This window comes from Scyliorhinus torazame, chromosome 22 (assembly GCF_047496885.1).
Source record: "Scyliorhinus torazame isolate Kashiwa2021f chromosome 22, sScyTor2.1, whole genome shotgun sequence".
Taxonomy (NCBI): domain Eukaryota; kingdom Metazoa; phylum Chordata; class Chondrichthyes; order Carcharhiniformes; family Scyliorhinidae; genus Scyliorhinus; species Scyliorhinus torazame.
In genome coordinates, this window is record NC_092728.1 from 23,681,101 (window position 1) to 23,700,898 (window position 19,798).

At 52.2% G+C, this 19,798-nt stretch overlaps 1 protein-coding gene across 1 annotated transcript in view; it reads right to left on the reverse strand.

Annotated features, from left to right (window-relative positions):
* The window catches only part of LOC140398964 (fibulin-1-like), a 316,048-nt gene that overhangs the window by 35,035 nt on the left and 261,215 nt on the right, over positions 1 to 19,798 (reverse strand). Inside the window, exons 7-8 of the mRNA XM_072487977.1 lie at positions 17,334 to 17,435; positions 13,983 to 14,123 (exon numbers count right to left, since the gene is read on the reverse strand). Of these exons, the coding sequence (XP_072344078.1) occupies positions 13,983 to 14,123; positions 17,334 to 17,435 (243 nt within the window). The remainder of the gene's footprint in view (positions 1 to 13,982; positions 14,124 to 17,333; positions 17,436 to 19,798) is intronic.

Here is a 19,798-nt window from a genome sequence, read left to right on the forward strand (position 1 = left end):
CTTCTCTCTAAGGGAGATATCTGTACACTGACTGGTGTCTCTCAGTGTTCTCTCACTGAGGAAGATATCTGTACACAGACTGGTGTCTCTCAGTCCCCTCTCTCTCAGGGAGATATCTGTACACTGACTGGTGTCTCTCAGTCCTCTCTCTCTCACGGAGTTATCGGTACACTGTCTGGTGTCTCTCAGTTCCCTCTCTCTCTCAGGGAGATAGCTGTACACTGACTGGTGTCTCTCAGTTCCCCCCTCTCTCTCAGGGAGATATCTGTACCCTGACTGTTTTCTCTCAGGCCCCCCTCTCTCAGGGAGATAGCTGTGCACTGACTGGTGTCTCTCAGTCCCCTCTCTCTCTCAGGGAGATATCTGGACACTGACTGGTGTCTCTCAGTCCCCTCTCCCTCAGGGTGATATATGTACACTGACTGGTGTCTCTCAGTCCCCTCTCTCTCTCAGGGTGATATCTGTACACTGACTGGTGTCTCTCAGTCCCCTCTCTCTCAGGGAGATATCTGTACACTGACTCGTGTCTCTCAGTCCCCTCTCTCTCAGGGAGATATCTGTACACTGACTGGTGTCTCTCAGTCCCCTTTCTCTCTCAGAGAGATATCTGTACACTGACTGGTGTCTCTCAGTCCCCTCTCTCTCAGGGAGATATCTGTACACTGACTGGTGTCTCTCAGTCCCCTCTCTCTCAGGGAGATATCTGTACAATGACTGGTGTCTCTCAGTTCCCTCTCTCTCAGGGAGATACCTGTACACTGACTGGTGTTTCTCAGTCCTCTCTCTCTCAGGGAGATAGCTGTACACTGACTGGTGTCTCTCAGTAACCCCCCCCCTCTCTCAGGGAGATAGCTGTACCCTGACTGTTGTCTCTCAGTCCCCCCTCTCTCAGGGAGATGGCTGTACACTGACTGGTGTCTCTCAGTCCCCTCTCTCTCAGGGAGATATCTGTACACTGACTGGTGTCTCTCAGTCCCCTCTCTCTCTCAGGGAGATAGCTGTGTGTCATGATATTCAAAGACACACATCATGATAGACACACCAACAGACAAATCAGAACACACAACACCACAACCAATGACAGAAAGATATAAAAGCACAGACACGACCCCCGGTGGTCAGTATTAGCTGCAGAGGAGAACCAGGACACATCTATTGCCAAACACACTCAGGGAGACAGCACGTGCAGAGTATCCAGAACGAACTGTATTATAAGAGTTATAATAAAATAGAGTTGTACCACATACAATTGTGTTGGCTCATCTGTGCACCAGAGCACCCAACACCACATGGTACAGGAGTGGATCGATACCTGCCGGCATACCTCCGTGTACACAGACAACCAGCAGTGCCCAGGCATGATGTACGAGCTCCCGGTTCCGCAGGCGCTCCAGTGCGACGGCGACCTCCACGAAAACTGGCGGCGATTCCGGCAAAATTTCGAATTGTTCCTGGTGGCAGCTGAACGCAAAGACCTGGATGATAGGGAAAAAATTGAATTTCTCCTCACCGTCGCCGGTGCAAGGGCAAGAGAAATATTCAGAAGGTTCAGGTTCTTCAGGAGGCAGCAAAGGTACGATTACCAGGCAGTCCTGGGCAAATTCGCCAAGTACTGTGAAGAATACGCAATCCAATGGGCACTTAAAGGTAAGAAAAGCTGCAGTACTCACCTCGTGGCTGGGATCCCGGAGCCCGAATTCCCAGAGGCCGAAATCCCGGGCCTGAGAGAAGGCTGGGTCGAGGTCGGCGGCCATCTTGCTAAAGGTATAACGCTAGCACAGTTGCGCGAGAAGTGCGCAGAACTGGAAGTTTCGTTTGCGCATGCGCGAGATGCTGCGCATGCGCAGTCAAGAAAACGGCCATCGGTAAAGGAACAGCGATCTGAGCATGCGCAGTCGCTTCCTACGTGCTACATACCGAGCGTCAGGGTGTCAGAGGCCCCAGACTGCACCAATTTAAAAGGGAAACGTCCCAAATCCAATTTAAAAGGGAAATGTCCCAAATCAAAAAAACAAAAATCTGTTAAAGCTGTAAAACAACCTTCCCTCACCTGGAATGACAGCACAGTGCCGCAAATTGACCCAGGAGATGAATTTGACCTCCGAAGAACCCTCCGACAAGCAGTTACCTACGCACAAGCCGATGATTCCGACCTTGAATACTTCGATGACGATATTTACAGTGTTTCCGGACCTCGCGAGCCCAATGATAGCTCCGTGGTCCTATATGACTATGACTCGGACGAACCTTTCATGTTGCACATTGGCGGCCCCCACATTGAATCCGACGCAGATGCGGATTCATTTTTCGGATTTGAGGATCTTCAATCCAGCAGATATGACGTTCCAACTTTTCAGTACCGGATGATGCTGCAGCCTGACATTAACAGACAGGGAGCGGTGCAAGCACACGGAGAGTGCCCTGCTGCCACACACAGCGTGGTCCACGTCCCGCTCAACGTTCCCGACTCTATGAAAGAAGACATGCAAGACTCCAGAGTGCAGTCCTCGCATGAACCAGAAGTGACTCCAGTGTCACAAGCTTCCACAGCAAGCTCGTGGACAGACTCCACAATTGCAGAAATGCAAGACTCCAGAGCGCAGTCCTTGCACGAACAAGAAGTGACTCCAGTGTCACAAGCCTCCACAGAGAGCTCGTGGACGGACTCCACGATGGAAGGAACGCAAGACTCCAAAGCGCAGTCCTTGCAGGAACAAGACCATGAGGGTCTAGCAACCTCTCCTGACCAACCAGCGGCAGACGATGCAAGTCTGCCATGCTCATGTGAACAGCAAGAAGGCTATAACAGCCTACCATGCTCCACTACACAGCAGCATGACCATGACGGTCTCTCATGCTACAATGAAGGGCACAGCGCTGAAGACTGCTCAAGCCCAACTGAAGACAAGCCAAAGGAATCGCCTCGTCCAAGCCCGAAGAAAAAAGGTTTATGCGCTGACCTTCAGGATCATTATAGCCGAACAGAGATTAATAATGCTGCACGGCCACAGAAGGATGCTGAGGATTTGCTAACGAAATTAATTGAATGTTTAACTTGCAAGGAGCAGACTGAGAATTGCCAGTGTTTTAGTACGGATCGAAAAAATGGACAAGACATTGATCCTCAGGTAATGGAAATAACACAACCTGAATCATATCTACAGCAGGGACAAATGTCTCCCTTCAACACAACACCGCAAAATCCCAACTTCGGAGACCAGCAGTTAGTCAGTAATGACTCTTCAAACCTTGAGGGGAACATTAATTGCATTGAACCTATACACGCTCCATTGATTATTGAGCAGAACATTGGAGCAAGAATCCTGAGGACACCGACATCGAGTAGCCAGATAACGAATTTAAAACCCACAGCAGTGTCAAGTGAACCAAATGTGCTTTCCACTAATGGTGAAGATGCAGACTCTAATTGGGACCCGATTATCCATTGTACCACACTAACCCCAGTGATTAAGCAGTTATGTATGGGGAGTATAAGGTGGGCAATTGAGAACAGTAAAAGAGAGACTGTGACCATGCCAGTCCCAGCAAAATCAGACCCAGAGACCATGAAGGCATGTACATTAGACAAAGATACACATGAGGCACCTGAGAAGAAAAGTGAAACGGAATGTTCTTTGGAAAATAGTACAATGTCGATAGAAACATTGGATCCTATATTCGAGACCATACCTATGGGAGAATTTGGGGGTAATAAACAAGGTTCTGCAATGTCTGGGGGAAGATTTAAAATTCCAAAGAAGAAAAGCCCAAATGAAGGACAACGGCAAGACAATGACAGTCCACCGACATGGTGTGCACCACCAGATGAAAACTCTGACAATTTACCCAACCCTAGTGAACAGCAAGCTGCTAATGAGGATCTATCCACGGGATGTGAGACGAGTGACGACAGCATCCCACTTCCCATGCAAAAGGTGCAAGGTGACAGGCCTCGCCTAGTGCGTACCGAGGCACTCGACGATCACGGTGGGACCACTGACGACTGCGGTGGCAGCGCACCGCTTCCACCCTCGATGGCTCGTCCCTCTCCACTGGTTGGTGCATTCCTGCATGTTCCGACTCCAGAAGTGCAGCTTCAGGGAATCTCGGCTGCCTCCAGTGAACCTGTTGGGACTCCGGACGGGGGGCATCGACGGAAGGCAGACCGGACTCCAGATGGGGAGCAGCCAAGCGCCGACTCTGATTCGCGCACGCCAGACCTTGCTCCGGACGGGCGGTGTCGCGGCCTCGGTGATGGCACGCTCAGGGTGACGGCGGATGCCACGGCGACAGGGAATGGATCGCGTGGCAGTCCCACTGGGTCGGCAGTGGCAACCAGCACCGGCGGTCCAAGATGGACACACCAATTTGCGCCATCGCCAGACGTTGATGCGAGCAACAATTCTCTCTCCAAGGCGACATGCTTCGACGTTTCTCTGCGGAGTCGCCCTTCCGGCACAGCAGGTGGCCGGAACCAGCGTACACGGTCTCGGCCAACTTCCACATCTGGCACAGTCATCGCCTTGCATGATATTAGTGATGGTGCTACTTCGATGGCAACGACCCATCGGCTACAAGATGCCGTCCACCACAAACATAAAAAGAAAAAGACTCCACCTTGTTCCTGGCATGCAGGGCGGATGGATTGGTGCGTAGGCGCAATCAGCGAGCTTTGCGCCGCCTTCCACGCTCGCAACTGAACCGTACGCACACGCCGGATCCTCCACTGGTTCCCAAGGATGACTTCGTGGAGATGCCACGGATCATGCCCCTTCCATCGCCACCAGAACCAAATATCCACAGCTGAACCGGCTTGAGGACCAGCCCATTCTTGAGGCGGTCACCCATTAGACTGGACTGATAACGCTGTTCATACGTTCAAAAAGTCAAACACTTCTGTATTATAACCTGTTGTTGTTTATTGTTCCAGATATCGTCTGACCGGACCAATGTTCAAGTTTTTTTTTTTTTTTTTCTCTCGCATCCAAGTTTTGTTATGGTACAACCTTGTTAGTGTGACGCACCCGACATCGCCCCATGTAAATAGTTACGTCATATACACACGCTGTACATAACACACACACACACTCTTCGATGCACTCACGACACAATTATATTTATAACCACGTAGGCACATATCTTTGTAAAAAGGGGGGATGTCATGATATTCAAACACACACATCATGATAGACACACCAACAGACAAATCAGAACACACAACACCACAACCAATGACAGAAAGATATAAAAGCACAGACACGACCCCCGGTGGTCAGTATTAGCTGCAGAGGAGAACCAGGACACATCTATTGCCAAACACACTCAGGGAGACAGCACGTGCAGAGTATCCAGAACGAACTGTATTATAAGAGTTATAATAAAATAGAGTTGTACCACATACAACTGTGTTGGCTCATCTGTGCACCAGAGCACCCAACACCACACTGTGTACTGTCTGGTGTCTCTCAGTCCGCTCCTTCAGGGAGATATCTGTACACTGACTGGTGTCTCTCAATCCCCTCTCTCTCAGGGAGATATCTGTACACTGACCGGTGTCTCTCAATCCCCTCTCTCTCAGGGAGATATCTGTACACTGACCGGTGTCTCTCAGTCCCCTCTCTCTCAGGGAGATATCTGTACACTCACTGGTGTCTCTCAGTCCCCTCTCTCTCAGGGAGATATCTGTACACTCACTGGTGTCTCTCAGTCCTCTCTCACTGAGGAAGATATCTGTACACTGACTGGTATCTCTCTGTCCTCTCTCTCTCAGGGAGATATCTGTACACTGGTGACTCTCAGTCCTCTCTCTCTCAGGGAGATATCTGTACCCTGACTGTTGTCTCTCAGTCCCCCCTCTCTAGGTAGATAGCTGTACACTGACTGGTGTCTCTCAGTCCCCTCTCTATCAGGGAGATATCTGTTCACTGACTGGTGTCTCTCAGTCCCCTCTCTCAGGGAGATAGCTGTATACTGTCTGGTGTCTCTCAGTCCGCTCCCTCAGGGAGTTATCTGTACACTGACGGGTGTCTCTCAGTCCCCTCTCTCTCATGGAGATATCTGTACACTGACGGGTGTCTCTCAGTCCCCTCTCTCTCATGGAGATATCTGTACACTGACTGGTGTCTCTCAGTTCGCTCTCTCTCAGGGAGATATCTGTACACTGACTGGTGTCTCTCAGTCCTCTCTCTCTCAGGGAGATATCTGTACACTGACTGGTGTCTCTCAGGGTTCTCTCACTGAGGAAGATATCTGTACACTGACTGGTGTCGCTCTGTCCTCTCTCTCTCAGGGAGATATCTGTACACTGGTGTCTCTCAGTCCCCTCTCTCTCAGGGAGATATCTGGACACTGACAGGTGTCTCTCAGTCCCTTCTCTCTAAGTGAGATATCTGTACACTGACTGGTGTCTCTCAGTGTTCTCTCACTGAGGAAGATATCTGTACACTGACTGGTGTCTCTCTGTCCTCTCTCTCTCAGGGAGATATCTGTACACTGGTGTCTCTCAGTCCCCTCTCTCTCAGGGAGATATCTGTACACTGACTGGTGTCTCTCAGTCCCCTCTCTCACGGAGTTATCGGTACACTGTCTGGTGTCTCTCAGTTCCCTCTCTCTCTCAGGGAGATAGCTGTACACTGACTGGTGTCTCTCAGTTCCCCCTCTCTCTCAGGGAGATATCTGTACCCTGACTGTTTTCTCTCAGGCCCCCCTCTCTCAGGGAGATAGCTGTGCACTGACTGGTGTCTCTCAGTCCCCTCTCTCTCTCAGGGAGATATCTGTACACTGACTGGTGTCTCTCAGTCCCCTCTCCCTCAGGGTGATATATGTACACTGACTGGTGTCTCTCAGTCCCCTCTCTCTCTCAGGGTGATATCTGTACACTGACTTGTGTCTCTCAGTCCCCTCTCTCTCAGGGAGATATCTGTACACTGACTGGTGTCTCTCAGTCCCCTCTCTCTCAGGGAGATATCTGTACACTGACTGGTGTCTCTCAGTCCCCTCTCTCTCAGGGAGATATCTGTACACTGACTCGTGTCTCTCAGTCCCCTCTCCCTCAGGGAGATATCTGTACACTGACTGGTGTCTCTCAGTCCCCTTTCTCTCTCAGGGAGATATCTGTACACTGACTGGTGTCTCTCAGTCCCCTCTCTCTCAGGGAGATATCTGTACAATGACTGGTGTCTCTCAGTCCCCTCTCTCTCAGGGAGATATCTGTACACTGACTGGTGTCTCTCAGTCCCCTCTCTCTCAGGGAGATATCTGTACAATGACTGGTGTCTCTCAGTCCCCTCTCTCTCAGGGAGATATCTGTACACTGACTGGTGTCTCTCAGTCCCCTCTCTCTCAGGGAGATATCTGTACACTGACCGGTGTCTCTCAGTCCCCTCTCTCTCTCAGGGAGATATCTGTACACTGACTGGTGTCTCTCAGTCCCCTCTCTCTCTCAGGGAGATATCTGTACACTGGTGTCTCTCAGTCCCCTCTCTCTCTCAGGGAGATATCTGTACACTGACTGGTGTCTCTCAGTCCCCTCTCTCTCAGGGAGATATCTGTACACTGACTGGTGTCTCTCAGTCCCCTCTCTCTCTCAGGGAGATATCTGTACACTGTCTGGTGTCTCTCAGTCCCCACTCTCTCTCTCAGGGAGATATCTGTACACTGACTGGTGTCTCTCAGTCCCCTCTCTCTCAGGGAGATATCTGTACACTGACTGGTGCCTCTCAGTCCCCCCTCTCTCTCTGAGGGAGATATCTGTACACTGACTGGTGTTTCTCAGTCCTCTCTCTCTCAGGGAGATTGCTGTACACTGACTGGTGTCTCTCAGTCCCCCCCCCCCCCCCCCCTCCCTCTCAGGGAGTTAGCTGTACCCTGACTGTTGTCTCTCAGTCCCCCCTCTCTCAGGGAGATAGCTGTACACTGACTGGTGTCTCTCAGTCCCCTCTCCCTCAGGGTGATATATGTACACTGACTGGTGTCTCTCAGTCCCCTCTCTCTCTCAGGGTGATATCTGTACACTGACTTGTGTCTCTCAGTCCCCTCTCTCTCAGGGAGATATCTGTACACTGACTGGTGTCTCTCAGTCCCCTCTCTCTCAGGGAGATATCTGTACACTGACTGGTGTCTCTCAGTCCCCTCTCTCTCAGGGAGATATCTGTACACTGACTCGTGTCTCTCAGTCCCCTCTCCCTCAGGGAGATATCTGTACACTGACTGGTGTCTCTCAGTCCCCTTTCTCTCTCAGGGAGATATCTGTACACTGACTGGTGTCTCTCAGTCCCCTCTCTCTCAGGGAGATATCTGTACAATGACTGGTGTCTCTCAGTCCCCTCTCTCTCAGGGAGATATCTGTACACTGACTGGTGTCTCTTAGTCCCCTCTCTCTCAGGGAGATATCTGTACAATGACTGGTGTCTCTCAGTCCCCTCTCTCTCAGGGAGATATCTGTACACTGACTGGTGTCTCTCAGTCCCCTCTCTCTCAGGGAGATATCTGTACACTGACCGGTGTCTCTCAGTCCCCTCTCTCTCTCAGGGAGATATCTGTACACTGACTGGTGTCTCTCAGTCCCCTCTCTCTCTCAGGGAGATATCTGTACACTGGTGTCTCTCAGTCCCCTCTCTCTCTCAGGGAGATATCTGTACACTGTCTGGTGTCTCTCAGTCCCCACTCTCTCTCTCACGGAGATATCTGTACACTGACTGGTGTCTCTCAGTCCCCTCTCTCTCAGGGAGATATCTGTACACTGACTGGTGTCTCTCAGTCCCCTCTCTCTCTCTGAGGGAGATATCTGTACACTGACTGGTGTCTCTCAGTCCCCCCCCTTCTCTCAGGGAGATATCTGTACACTGACTGGTGTCTCTCAGTCCCCTCTCTCTCAGGGAGATATCTGTACACTGACTGGTGTCTCTCAGTCCCCTCTCTCTCTCAGGGAGATATCTGTACACTGTCTGGTGTCTCTCAGTCCCCACTCTCTCTCTCAGGGAGATATCTGTACACTGACTGGTGTCTCTCAGTCCCCTCTCTCTCAGGGAGATATCTGTACACTGACTGGTGCCTCTCAGTCCCCCCTCTCTCTCTGAGGGAGATATCTGTACACTGACTGGTGTTTCTCAGTCCTCTCTCTCTCAGGGAGATTGCTGTACACTGACTGGTGTCTCTCAGTCCCCCCCCCCTCCCTCTCAGGGAGATAGCTGTACCCTGACTGTTGTCTCTCAGTCCCCCCTCTCTCAGGGAGATAGCTGTACACTGACTGGTGTCTCTCAGTCCCCTCTCTCTCAGGGAGATATCTGTACACTGACTGGTGTCTCTCAGTCCCCTCTCTCTCTCAGGGAGATAGCTGTGTACTGTCTGGTGTCTCTCAGTCCGCTCTCTCTCAGGGAGATATCTGTACACTGACTGGTGTCTCTCAGTCCGCTCTCTCTCAGGGAGATATCTGTACACTGACTGGTGTCTCTCAGTCCCCTCTCTCTCAGGGAGATATCTGTACACTGACTGGTGTCTCTCAGTCCCCTCTCTCTCAGGGAGATATCTGTACACTGACTGGTGTCTCTCAATCCCCTCTCTCTCAGGGAGATATCTGTACACTGACCGGTGTCTCTCAGTCCCCTCTCTCTCAGGGAGATATCTGTACACTGACTGCTGTCTCTCAATCCCCTCTCTCTCAGGGAGATATCTGTACACTGACCGGTGTCTCTCAGTGCCCTCTCTCTCAGGGAGATATCTGTACACTGACTGGTGTCTCTCAGTCCCCTCTCTCTCAGGGAGATATCTGTACACTCACTGGTGTCTCTCAGTCCTCTCTCACTGAGGAAGATATCTGTACACTGACTGGTGTCTCTCTGTCCTCTCTCTCTCAGGGAGATAGCTGTACACTGACTGGTGTCTCTCAGTACCCCCCCCCCCCCCCCTCTCTCAGGGAGATAGCTGTACCCTGACTGTTGTCTCTCAGTCCCCCCTCTCTCAGGGAGATAGCTGTACACTGACTGGTGTCTCTCAGTCCTCTCTCTCTCAGGGAGATATCTGTACACTGACTGGTGTCTCTCAGTCCCCTCTCTCTCTCAGGGAGATATCTGTACACTGACTGGTGTCTCTCAGTCCCCTCTCTCTCTCAGGGAGATATCTGTACACTGACTGGTGTCTCTCAGTCCGCTCTCTCTCAGGGAGATATCTGTACACTGACTGGTGACTCTCAGTCCCCCCTCTCTAGGTAGATAGCTGTACACTGACTGGTGTCTCTCAGTCCTCTCTCTATCAGGGAGATATCTGTTCACTGACTGGTGTCTCTCAGTCCACTCTCTCAGGGAGATATCTGTACACTGACTGGTGTCTCTCAGTCCCCTCTCTCTCAGGGAGATATCTGTACACTGACGGGTGTCTCTCAGTCCCCTCTCTCTCATGGAGACATCTGTACACTGACTGGTGTCTCTCAGTCCCCTCTCTCTCAGGGAGATATCTGTACACTGACTGGTGTCTCTCAGTCCTCTCTCTCTCAGGGAGATATCTGTACACTGACTGGTGTCTCTCAGTGTTCTCTCTCTCAGGGAGATATCTGTACACTGACTGGTGTCTCTCAGTCCCCTCTCTCTCAGGGAGATATCTGTACACTGACTGGTGTCTCTCAGTGTTCTCTCACTGAGGAAGATATCTGTACACTGACTGGTGTCTCTCTGTCCTCTCTCTCTCAGGGAGATATCTGTACACTGGTGTCTCTCAGTCCCCTCTCTCTCAGGGAGATATCTGTACACTGACTGGTGTTTCTCAGTCCCCTCTCTCTCAGGGAGATATCTGTACACTTACTGGTGTCTCTCAGTCCGCTCTCTCTCAGGGAGATATCTGTACACTGACTGGTGTCTCTCCGTCCTCTCTCACTGAGGAAGATATCTGTACACTGACTGGTGTCTCTCTGTCCCCTCTCTCTCAGGGAGATATCTGTACACTGGTGACTCTCAGTCCTCACTCTCTCAGGGAGATATCTGTACACTGACTGGTGTCTCTCAGTCCCCTCTCTCTCTCACGGAGATATCGGTACACTGTCTGGTGTCTCTCTGTCCTCTCTCTCTCAGGGAGATATCTGTACACTGGTGTCTCTCAGTCCCCTCTCTCTCAGGGAGATATCTGTACACTGACTGGTGTTTCTCAGTCCTCTCTCTCTCAGGGAGATAGCTGTACACTGACTGGTGTCTCTCAGTCCCCTCTCTCTCAGGGAGATATCTGTACACTGACTGGTGTCTCTCAATCCCCTCTCTCTCAGGGAGATATCTGTACACTGACCGGTGTCTCTCAGTCCCCTCTCTCTCAGGGAGATATCTGTACACTGACTGGTGTCTCTCAGTCCCCTCTCTCTCAGGGAGATATCTGTACACTCACTGGTGTCTCTCAGTCCTCTCTCACTGAGGAAGATATCTGTACACTGACTGGTGTCTCTCTGTCCTCTCTCTCTCAGGGAGATATCTGTACACTGGTGACTCTCAGTCCTCTCTCTCTCAGGGAGATATCTGTACACTGACTGGTGTCTCTCAGTCCTCTCTCTCTCAGGGAGATATCTGTACACTGACTGGTGTCTCTCAGTCCACTCTCTCAGGGAGATATCTGTACACTGACTGGTGTCTCTCAGTCCCCTCTCTCTCTCAGGGAGATATCTGTACACTGACTGGTGACTCTCAGTCCTCTCTCTCTCAGGGAGATATCTGTACACTGACTGGTGTCTCTCAGTCCACTCTCTCAGGGAGATAGCTGTACACTGACTGGTGACTCTCAGTCCTCTCTCTCTCAGGGAGATATCTGTACACTGACTGGTGTCTCTCAGTCCACTCTCTCAGGGAGATAGCTGTATACTGTCTGGTGTCTCTCAGTCCGCTCCCTCAGGGAGTTATCTGTACACTGACTGGTGTCTCTCAGTCCGCTCTCTCTCAGGGAGATATCTGTACACTGACTGGTGTCTCTCAGTCCTCTCTCTATCAGGGAGATATCTGTACACTGACTGGTGTCTCTCAGTGTTCTCTCACTGAGGAAGATATCTGTACACTGACTGGTGTCTCTCAGTCCCCTCTCTCTCAGGGAGATATCTGTACACTGGTGTCTCTCAGTCCCCTCTCTCTCAGGGAGATATCTGTACACTGACAGGTGTCTCTCAGTCCCTTCTCTCTCAGTGAGATATCTGTACACTGACTGGTGTCTCTCAGTATTCTCTCACTGAGGAAGATATCTGTACACTGACTGGTGTCTCTCTGTCCTCTCTCTCTCAGGGAGATATCTGTACCCTGGTGTCTCTCAGTCCCCTCTCTCTCAGGGAGATATCTGTACACTGACTGGTGTCTCTCAGTCCTCTCTCTCTCACGGAGATATCGGTACACTGTCTGGTGTCTCTCAGTTCCCTCTCTCTCTCAGGGAGATATCTGTACACTGACTGGTGTCTCTCAGTCCTCTCTCTCTCTCAGGGAGATAGCTGTACACTGACTGGTGTCTCTCAGTTCCCCTCTCTCTCTCAGGGAGATATCTGTACACTGTCTGGTGTCTCTCAGTCCCCCCTCTCTCAGGGAGATAGCTGTGCACTGACTGGTGTCTCTCAGTCCCCCCTCTCTCTCAGGGAGATATCTGTACACTGTCTGGTGTCTCTCAGTCCCCACTCTCTCTCTCAGGGAGATATCTGTACACTGACTGGTGTCTCTCAGTCCCCCCTCTCTCTCAGGGAGATATCTGTACACTGACTGGTGTCTCTCAGTCCCCTCTCTCTCAGGGAGATATCTGTACACTGACTGGTGTCTCTCAGTCCCAACCCCCATCTCTCAGGAAGATAACCGTCCAGTTTTCTTCCTTGAATATTGACATAATTAAGAAGGGTTACCACATCCTGGGCGAGTGCGCCCACAATTCCAGACCCATGTACCCCGGAGCCACAACACAAGTGAATTAATTAATAATTCTTATGAAAATACCAGAAACCTTTGGCCCTTGGCTGTCCAATAATTACAGTCACCAGGTTTGTAAATGTAAACTTATATATATCAAAACGTATCATGAAAATATGCAGTAAATACAATTGGTTATTGACATGTTAATACCCACTACTCACTTTAACTGCCCCATCCTCTATCACACACGCAAGACAGAACAACACAGAGGGGGTGGAAAGGGGTAAAAATAATAAGGGTGGAAGACAAAAGATTTTTCAGATGCTGGTTCTTTAGTAGACTTTCTTCACAGCAAGGTTGTAGATTAAAGTCTCTGCTTGACAGCCGCTAACAATCTTCTCCGTTGTTTGGAAATGTATTACTCATAACCTTCCCAGGAGAGGCCCCTTTGCTACACATCAAACATGACTTTCAGCCCGTGCTTTATTTCCCAGGCCTCTGCCTTTTCTGGAGAAAGAGAGATTAGGTCAGATCGAGACATTGCTGGCCGAGCCCCTCATGGTTCTCCTGTACCTGGATTCGTCCAGGCTCCACGCCAGTTCTGAAGCACAGCCTTTCTGCAGAAAATACACAGAGAGAGAGGAGGGGACAGCAGTCCTTCTTCAGGGCATCATCCAGGGGTCAAAACAAAAAACCCAACTATTGGATGCTCTGGAACATTCCATTGGGATCAGGTCCATTCACCGCCTGTTACCGGGCAGAGTACAGCCCTTTGGGCCAATTCATTGGCCACCAGCCAATCAATCAAACCGAGTCATCACTGATGTCGGCCAATCTGCATTCATCAGTCAAAACCAGCACAGCTTTCCGGATTCTTCTATTTGAATTAAAGCTACAGGCTGCTTTTCCTTAAAGTCACAGGTCTCTTAATCATCCATGGATCAAAAATACAACAGCGAAAATAGAAGAAAGGGGAAATAAGGGAATAAAAGGGAGAATAAACCTTACAGGAGTGATTCTCAGTTTCACTCGGTAACCCATGGCGACCGCCCCTTAATTGGGAAAAAAAATAATTGGGTACTAATTAAAAAAAAAAAAAAATTCTTTACCCTGTTTAGGGAATTGAAATCTTACCCACACAGGTTCCTTGTTCATTGAGTGAGTATCCATCCTCACAGAGGTCACTGCCCTGAACACATCGGAATGAGCCGGCCATGTTGAAGCACATTTCCCGCTGGGAGCAGTTGTGGTTTCCCTTCACACACTCGTTAACATCTATAGCGGAGCGAGAACGAGAAAGGGAAGGAGCAAGGGAGAGAGCGAGGAAGGAGCGAGAGAGAGAGATGGAAGGAACGAGAGAGAGAGAGAAAGGAGGAAAGATGGAGAGAGAGAGAGAGAGATGGAGGGAGAGAGAGGGAGAAGGCAGGAGCGATGGAGGGAGCGAGAAAAATGAGGGAGGAGTGAGGGAGAGGGAGAAAGAATGAGTGAGATAGAGAGAGAAATAGAGAAATGGGGGTCAGAGAATAGGAGCGAGGGAGAAAGAGACGGAGACACACACGGAGAGAAAGAGAGAAGGAGCAAGAGTGAAAGAGAGAGGCAGACAGATAGAGAGAGGCAGAGAGAGAAAGAGGCAGACAGAAACAGGTAGAAAGTACAGTCAGACATGGTAAGACAAAGAGATAGAGACAGTGCGAGAGACCAGGATAGAGGGAGACAGCGACAGATAGACAGGCAGAGTTAGAGCGATAGAGAGAATAAGGATAAAGGGAGGGAGAGAGCGAGAAACCAATAAAAGCAGAGAAGGAAACACAGAGAGTGCATCAGGGGAAGACCAAGAGAAAAAGTCATTGGGGGAGAGAGTGAGTGACAGAATGACAGATGAGAAAGGAGGTGGGTGAAAGTGGAGGATGGAAAGAAAAAGGAGATGGAAGAGGGAGAGTCAAAAACAGGAGGAATAGAGGGATGCACACAGGAGTAAGGGAGACAAAGACACAGGCAGAACAGAGACACACCGGTGGGAGGGAGAGAGGGGGACACACAGGCAGGAGAGAGAGAGTGAGACACGGGCAGAAGAGAGAGGGACACAGCAGAAAAGAGGCATAGGCGAAAGAGGCACACGTGGAAAAGAGCGAGACACAGGCAGAAAAGTGAGACACAGGTGGAAAAGAGAGAGAGAGAGACATAAGCAGAAAGGAGAGAGTGACAGGTGGAAAAGAGAACCAGGTGTAAGGTAGAGAAAGACACAGGCGGAAGAGAGTGGCACAGGCAGAAGAGAGTGGCACAGGCAGAAGAGAGTGGCACAGGCAGAAGAGAGTGGCACAGGCAGAAGAGAGTGGCACAGGCAGAAGAGAGTGGCACAGGCAGAAGAGAGTGGCACAGGCAGAAGAGAGTGGCACAGGCAGAAGAGAGTGGCACAGGCAGAAGAGAGAGGGGCACAGGCAGAAGAGAGGGGTACAGGCAGAAGAGAGGGGTACAGGCAGAAGAGGGGCACAGGCAGAAGAGAGGGGTACAGGCAGAAGAGGGGCACAGGCAGAAGAGAGGGGTACAGGCAGAAGAGAGGGGCACAGGCAGAAAAGAGAGACACACACAGGTGAAAGAGGGACACACGGAGAAGAGATGAACGCACAGGCAGAATAGAGGGGTGCACAGGCAGAATAGAGGGGTGCACAGGCAGAATAGAGGGATGCACAGGCAGAATAGAGGGATGCACAGGCAGAATAGATGGATGCACAGGCAGAATAGAGGGATGCACAGGCAGAATAGAGGGATGCACAGGCAGAATAGAGGGATGCACAGGCAGAATAGAGGGATGCACAGGCAGAATAGAGGGATGCACAGGCAGAATAGATGGATGCACAGGCAGAATAGAGGGATGCACAGGCAGAATAGATGGATGCACAGGCAGAAGAGAGGGACGCACAAGCAGAATAAAGGGAGAGAGACACAGATGGAAGAGAGAGAGACACACACAGGCAGAAGTGAAAGGGTGATAAACATAGACAGACGAGAAAACAAAACACAAGGAGAGAGAGAGACACAGGTGGAAGAGAGAGAGAGAGACACAGGTGGAAGAGAGAGAGAGAGACAGAGATGAATGAGGGCGAGAAACGCAGGCGGAACAGAGAGACACAGGCGGAAGAGAGAGAGACACAGGCGGAAGAGAGAAAGGGAGACAGAGAATGGAGGACAGTGAGACACACAATGGGAGAGAGAAACACAGACATAAATGAGAGAGAGAGAGAGAGACCAGCAGAAGTGAGAGAGACACACACACAGAGGCAGAAGTGAGAGAGCAACACACGCACAGGCGGAAGAGAGAGACATACAAGCGGAAGAGCAAAAGACATGCGCAAGCAGTGAGAGAGAGAGGCACAGGCAGGGTGATAGAAAGAGAGGGACAAACAGGAGGGCAAGAGAGAGGTAGGCGGGAGAGCGAGACAAAAGCACAAGTTACAGAAAGAGAGAGACAGGCGGATGAGAGAGTGAGAGACTCAAAAGGGGGCGGAGGAGAGGGTCAGACACAGGCAGAAGAAAGGAAGAGAGAAACGTGCAGAAGAAAGAGACAGAGGAGAGTGAAACACACACCACACACACACACGGAGATGGAGATAGAGGAAAGGGAGAGATGGAGATGGAGGAAAGGGAGAGACGGATGGGATGGGAATAGAGAGGACGCAAATGCAGAGAAAGGGGGGCCTCAGGCGAGGTGGGTTCAAGTGAGAGCGATAGAGGAGTCAGAATGAAGGTGGATTGATAGAGAAAGAGAGGCAGATGGAGGGGGAGATGTACGACGACACATTGTGCAAGAAGGGGTGGCAGTGAGGAGAGAGGGAAGGAGTCAGGAACCGGACTCAAAGGGATACAGGGTGTAAGAATTGTTGTTGCAAAAATCAATATTGAAATTATAAACAATACAACGCATGGAATATATACAAAGCACAGAGAGTATTTGAGAAAATAAATCATACTGTACAGGATAAGGAGTATCGCTGAAGAGCGAGTTGTGTTGGCGAAGCTTTGTGCCTCGCACTCATCAGAACAGTCCTGAATTTCAGACTCTCACCACTATTTATACTGGCGGAGAACAGGCTGGCAAGGATCGCAGTGTGCGAATGGATGTGGCTTGACGCCAGTGTAACTGAAGCGACGTACGTTCGCGCACGGCGAGCCGCACTCTGCAAACTAAAGGAACGTGCCCAAGCCTTGCACCTTTTTTAAATTGCAAGGGAACTTGGGGAACCAATGGCTCCCCGTTTCCTCCGCCAAGGCCTATCAGAATTGGATGGCAGATTGACACTTTTCTCCTGCAGTATGAATTGTTGTGTGAGTCGGAAATCTAATATTCCTGCCTTTGCCCTGATGAAAGCAAGGCAAAACGCTTCAGCAAGGAGCCGGCTAATCCTTTGTGGGATAACTGACCTCTGTCCACACAACAGGCAGTGTACTTAACCCGACCTCCAAAGGTGTCCTTCCTTCAGTAATTACCTCCACAGGAGCCACCATTGTCCAGCAGCTGATATCCCGGGAAACAGGCACATACGATGGAGGGTCCTTCACTCCGGCACAGCTGCGAGCAGGGATTATCATCTGAGTCGGAGCACACAAAATGAGCAGAGAGACAAAGGTGATGGATGATATTTAATACACCCTCCCTCAACCTAACAGACTCAAAACTGTCCACAAGGTGCTCGGGCCATTTCACTACTCAATATATCCGAGCTTTCACTCTTGCTGGTACTGTCGGAGAGTCGGTACCGAAGGAGCGCCGTACTGTCGGAGGGTCAGTACTGGGGGTGCGCCGCACTGTCGGAGGGTCAGTGCTCAGGGAGTGCCGCACTGTCGGAGGGTCAGTGCTGAGGGAGTGCCGCACTGTCGGAGGGTCAGTGCTGGGGGAGTGCCGCACTGTCGGAGGGTCAGTGCTGAGGGAGTGCCGCACTGTCGGAGTGTCAGTGCTGAGGGAGCGCCGCACTGTCGGAGGGTCAGTGCTGAGGGGGTGCCGCACTGTCGGAGGGTCAGTGCTGAGGGAGCGCCGTACTGTCGGAGAGTCGGTACCGAAGGAGTGCCGTACTGTCGGAGGGTCAGTGCTGAGGGAGCGCCGTACTGTCGGAGGGTCAGTGCTGAGGGAGCGCCGCACTGTCGGAGTGTCAGTGCGGAGGGAGTGCCGCACTGTCGGAGTGTCAGTGCTGAGGGAGCGCTGCACTGTCGGAGTGTCAATGCTGAGGGAGTGCCGCACTGTCGGAGTGTCAGTGCTCAGGAAGTGTCGCACTGTCGGAGGGTCAGTGCTGAGGGAGCGCCGTACTGTCGGAGGGTCAGTGCTGGGGGAGTGCCGCACTGTCGGAGGGTCAGTGCTGGGGGAGTGCCGCACTGTCGGAGGGTCAGTGCTGAGGGAGTGCCGCACTGTCGGAGTGTCAGTGCTGAGGGAGCGCTGCACTGTCGGAGTGTCAGTGCTGAGGGTGCCGCACTGTCGGAGTGTCAGTGCTGAGGGAGCGCTGCACTGTCGGAGGGTCAGTGCTGGGGGAGTGCCGCACTGTCGGAGGGTCAGTGCTGAGGGAGTGCCGCACTGTCGGAGTGTCAGTGCTGAGGGAGCGCCGCACTGTCGGAGTGTCAGTGCTGAGGGAGTGCCGTACTGTCGGAGGGTCAGTGCTGGGGGAGTGCCGCACTGTCGGAGTGTCAGTGCTGAGGGAGTGCCGCACTGTCGGAGGGTCAGTGCTGAGGGAGCGCCGCACTGTCGGAGGGTCAGTGCTGAGGGAGTGCCGCACTGTCGGAGGGTCAGTGCTGAGGGAGTGCCGCACTGTCGGAGGGTCAGTGCTGAGGGAATGCCGCACTGTCGGAGGGTCAGTGCTGAGGGGGCGCCGAACTGTCGGAGTGTCAGTGCTGAGGGAGCACCGCACTGTCGGAGGGTCAGTGCTGAGGGAGCGCTGCACTGTCGGAGGGTCAGTGCTGAGGGAGAGCCGCACTGTCGGAGTGTCAGTGCTGAGGGAGTGCCGCACTGTCGGAGGGTCAGTGCTGAGGGAGCACCGCACTGTCAGAGGGTCAGTGCTGAGGGAGCCGCACTGTCGGAGGGTCAGTCCTGAAGGAGCGCCGCACTGTCGGAGGGTCAGTGCTGAGGGAGAGCCGCACTGTCGGAGTGTCAGTGCTCAGGAAGTGTCGCACTGTCAGAGGGTCAGTGCTGAGGGAGTGCCGCACTGTCGGAGTGTCAGTGCTCAGGAAGTGTCGCACTGTCGGAGGGACAGTGCAGAGAGAGCGCCGCACTGTCAGAAGATCAGTGCTGAGGGAGCGCCGCACTGTCGGAGGGTCAGTGCTGAGGAAGCGCCGTACTGTCGGAGGGTCAGAGCTGAGGGAGCGCTGCACTGTCGGAGGGTCAGTGCTGAGGGAGTGCTGCACTGTCGGAGGGTCAGTGCTGAGGGAGTGCTGCACTGTCGGAGGGTCAGTGCTGACGGAGCACCGCACTGTCGGAGGGTTAGTGCTGAAGGAGCGCCGCACTGTCGGAGGGTCAGTGCTGAGGGAGCGCCGCACTGTCGGAGGGTCAGTGCTGAGGGAACGGCGCACTGTCGGAGGGTCATTGCTGAGGGAGCGCCGCACTGTCGGAGGGTCAGTGCTGAGGGAGCGCCGCACTGACGGAGGGTCAGTGCTGAGGGTGCGCCGCACTGTCGGAAGGTCAGTGCTAAGGGAGCGCCACACTGTCAGAGAGTCAGTGCTGAGGGAACGCCACACAGTCGGAGGGTCAATACTGAGGGAGCGCCGCACTGTGGGAGGGTCAGAGCTGAGGGAGCGCTGCACTGTCGGAAGGGTCATTACTGAGGGAGCGCTGCACAGTCGGAGGGTCAGTGCTGAGGGAGCGCCGCACTGTCGGAGGGTCAGTGCTGAGGGAGCGCCGCACTGTCAGAGGGTCAGTGCAGAGGGAGCGCCGCACTGTCGGAGGGTCAGTGCTGAGGGAGCGTCGCACTGTC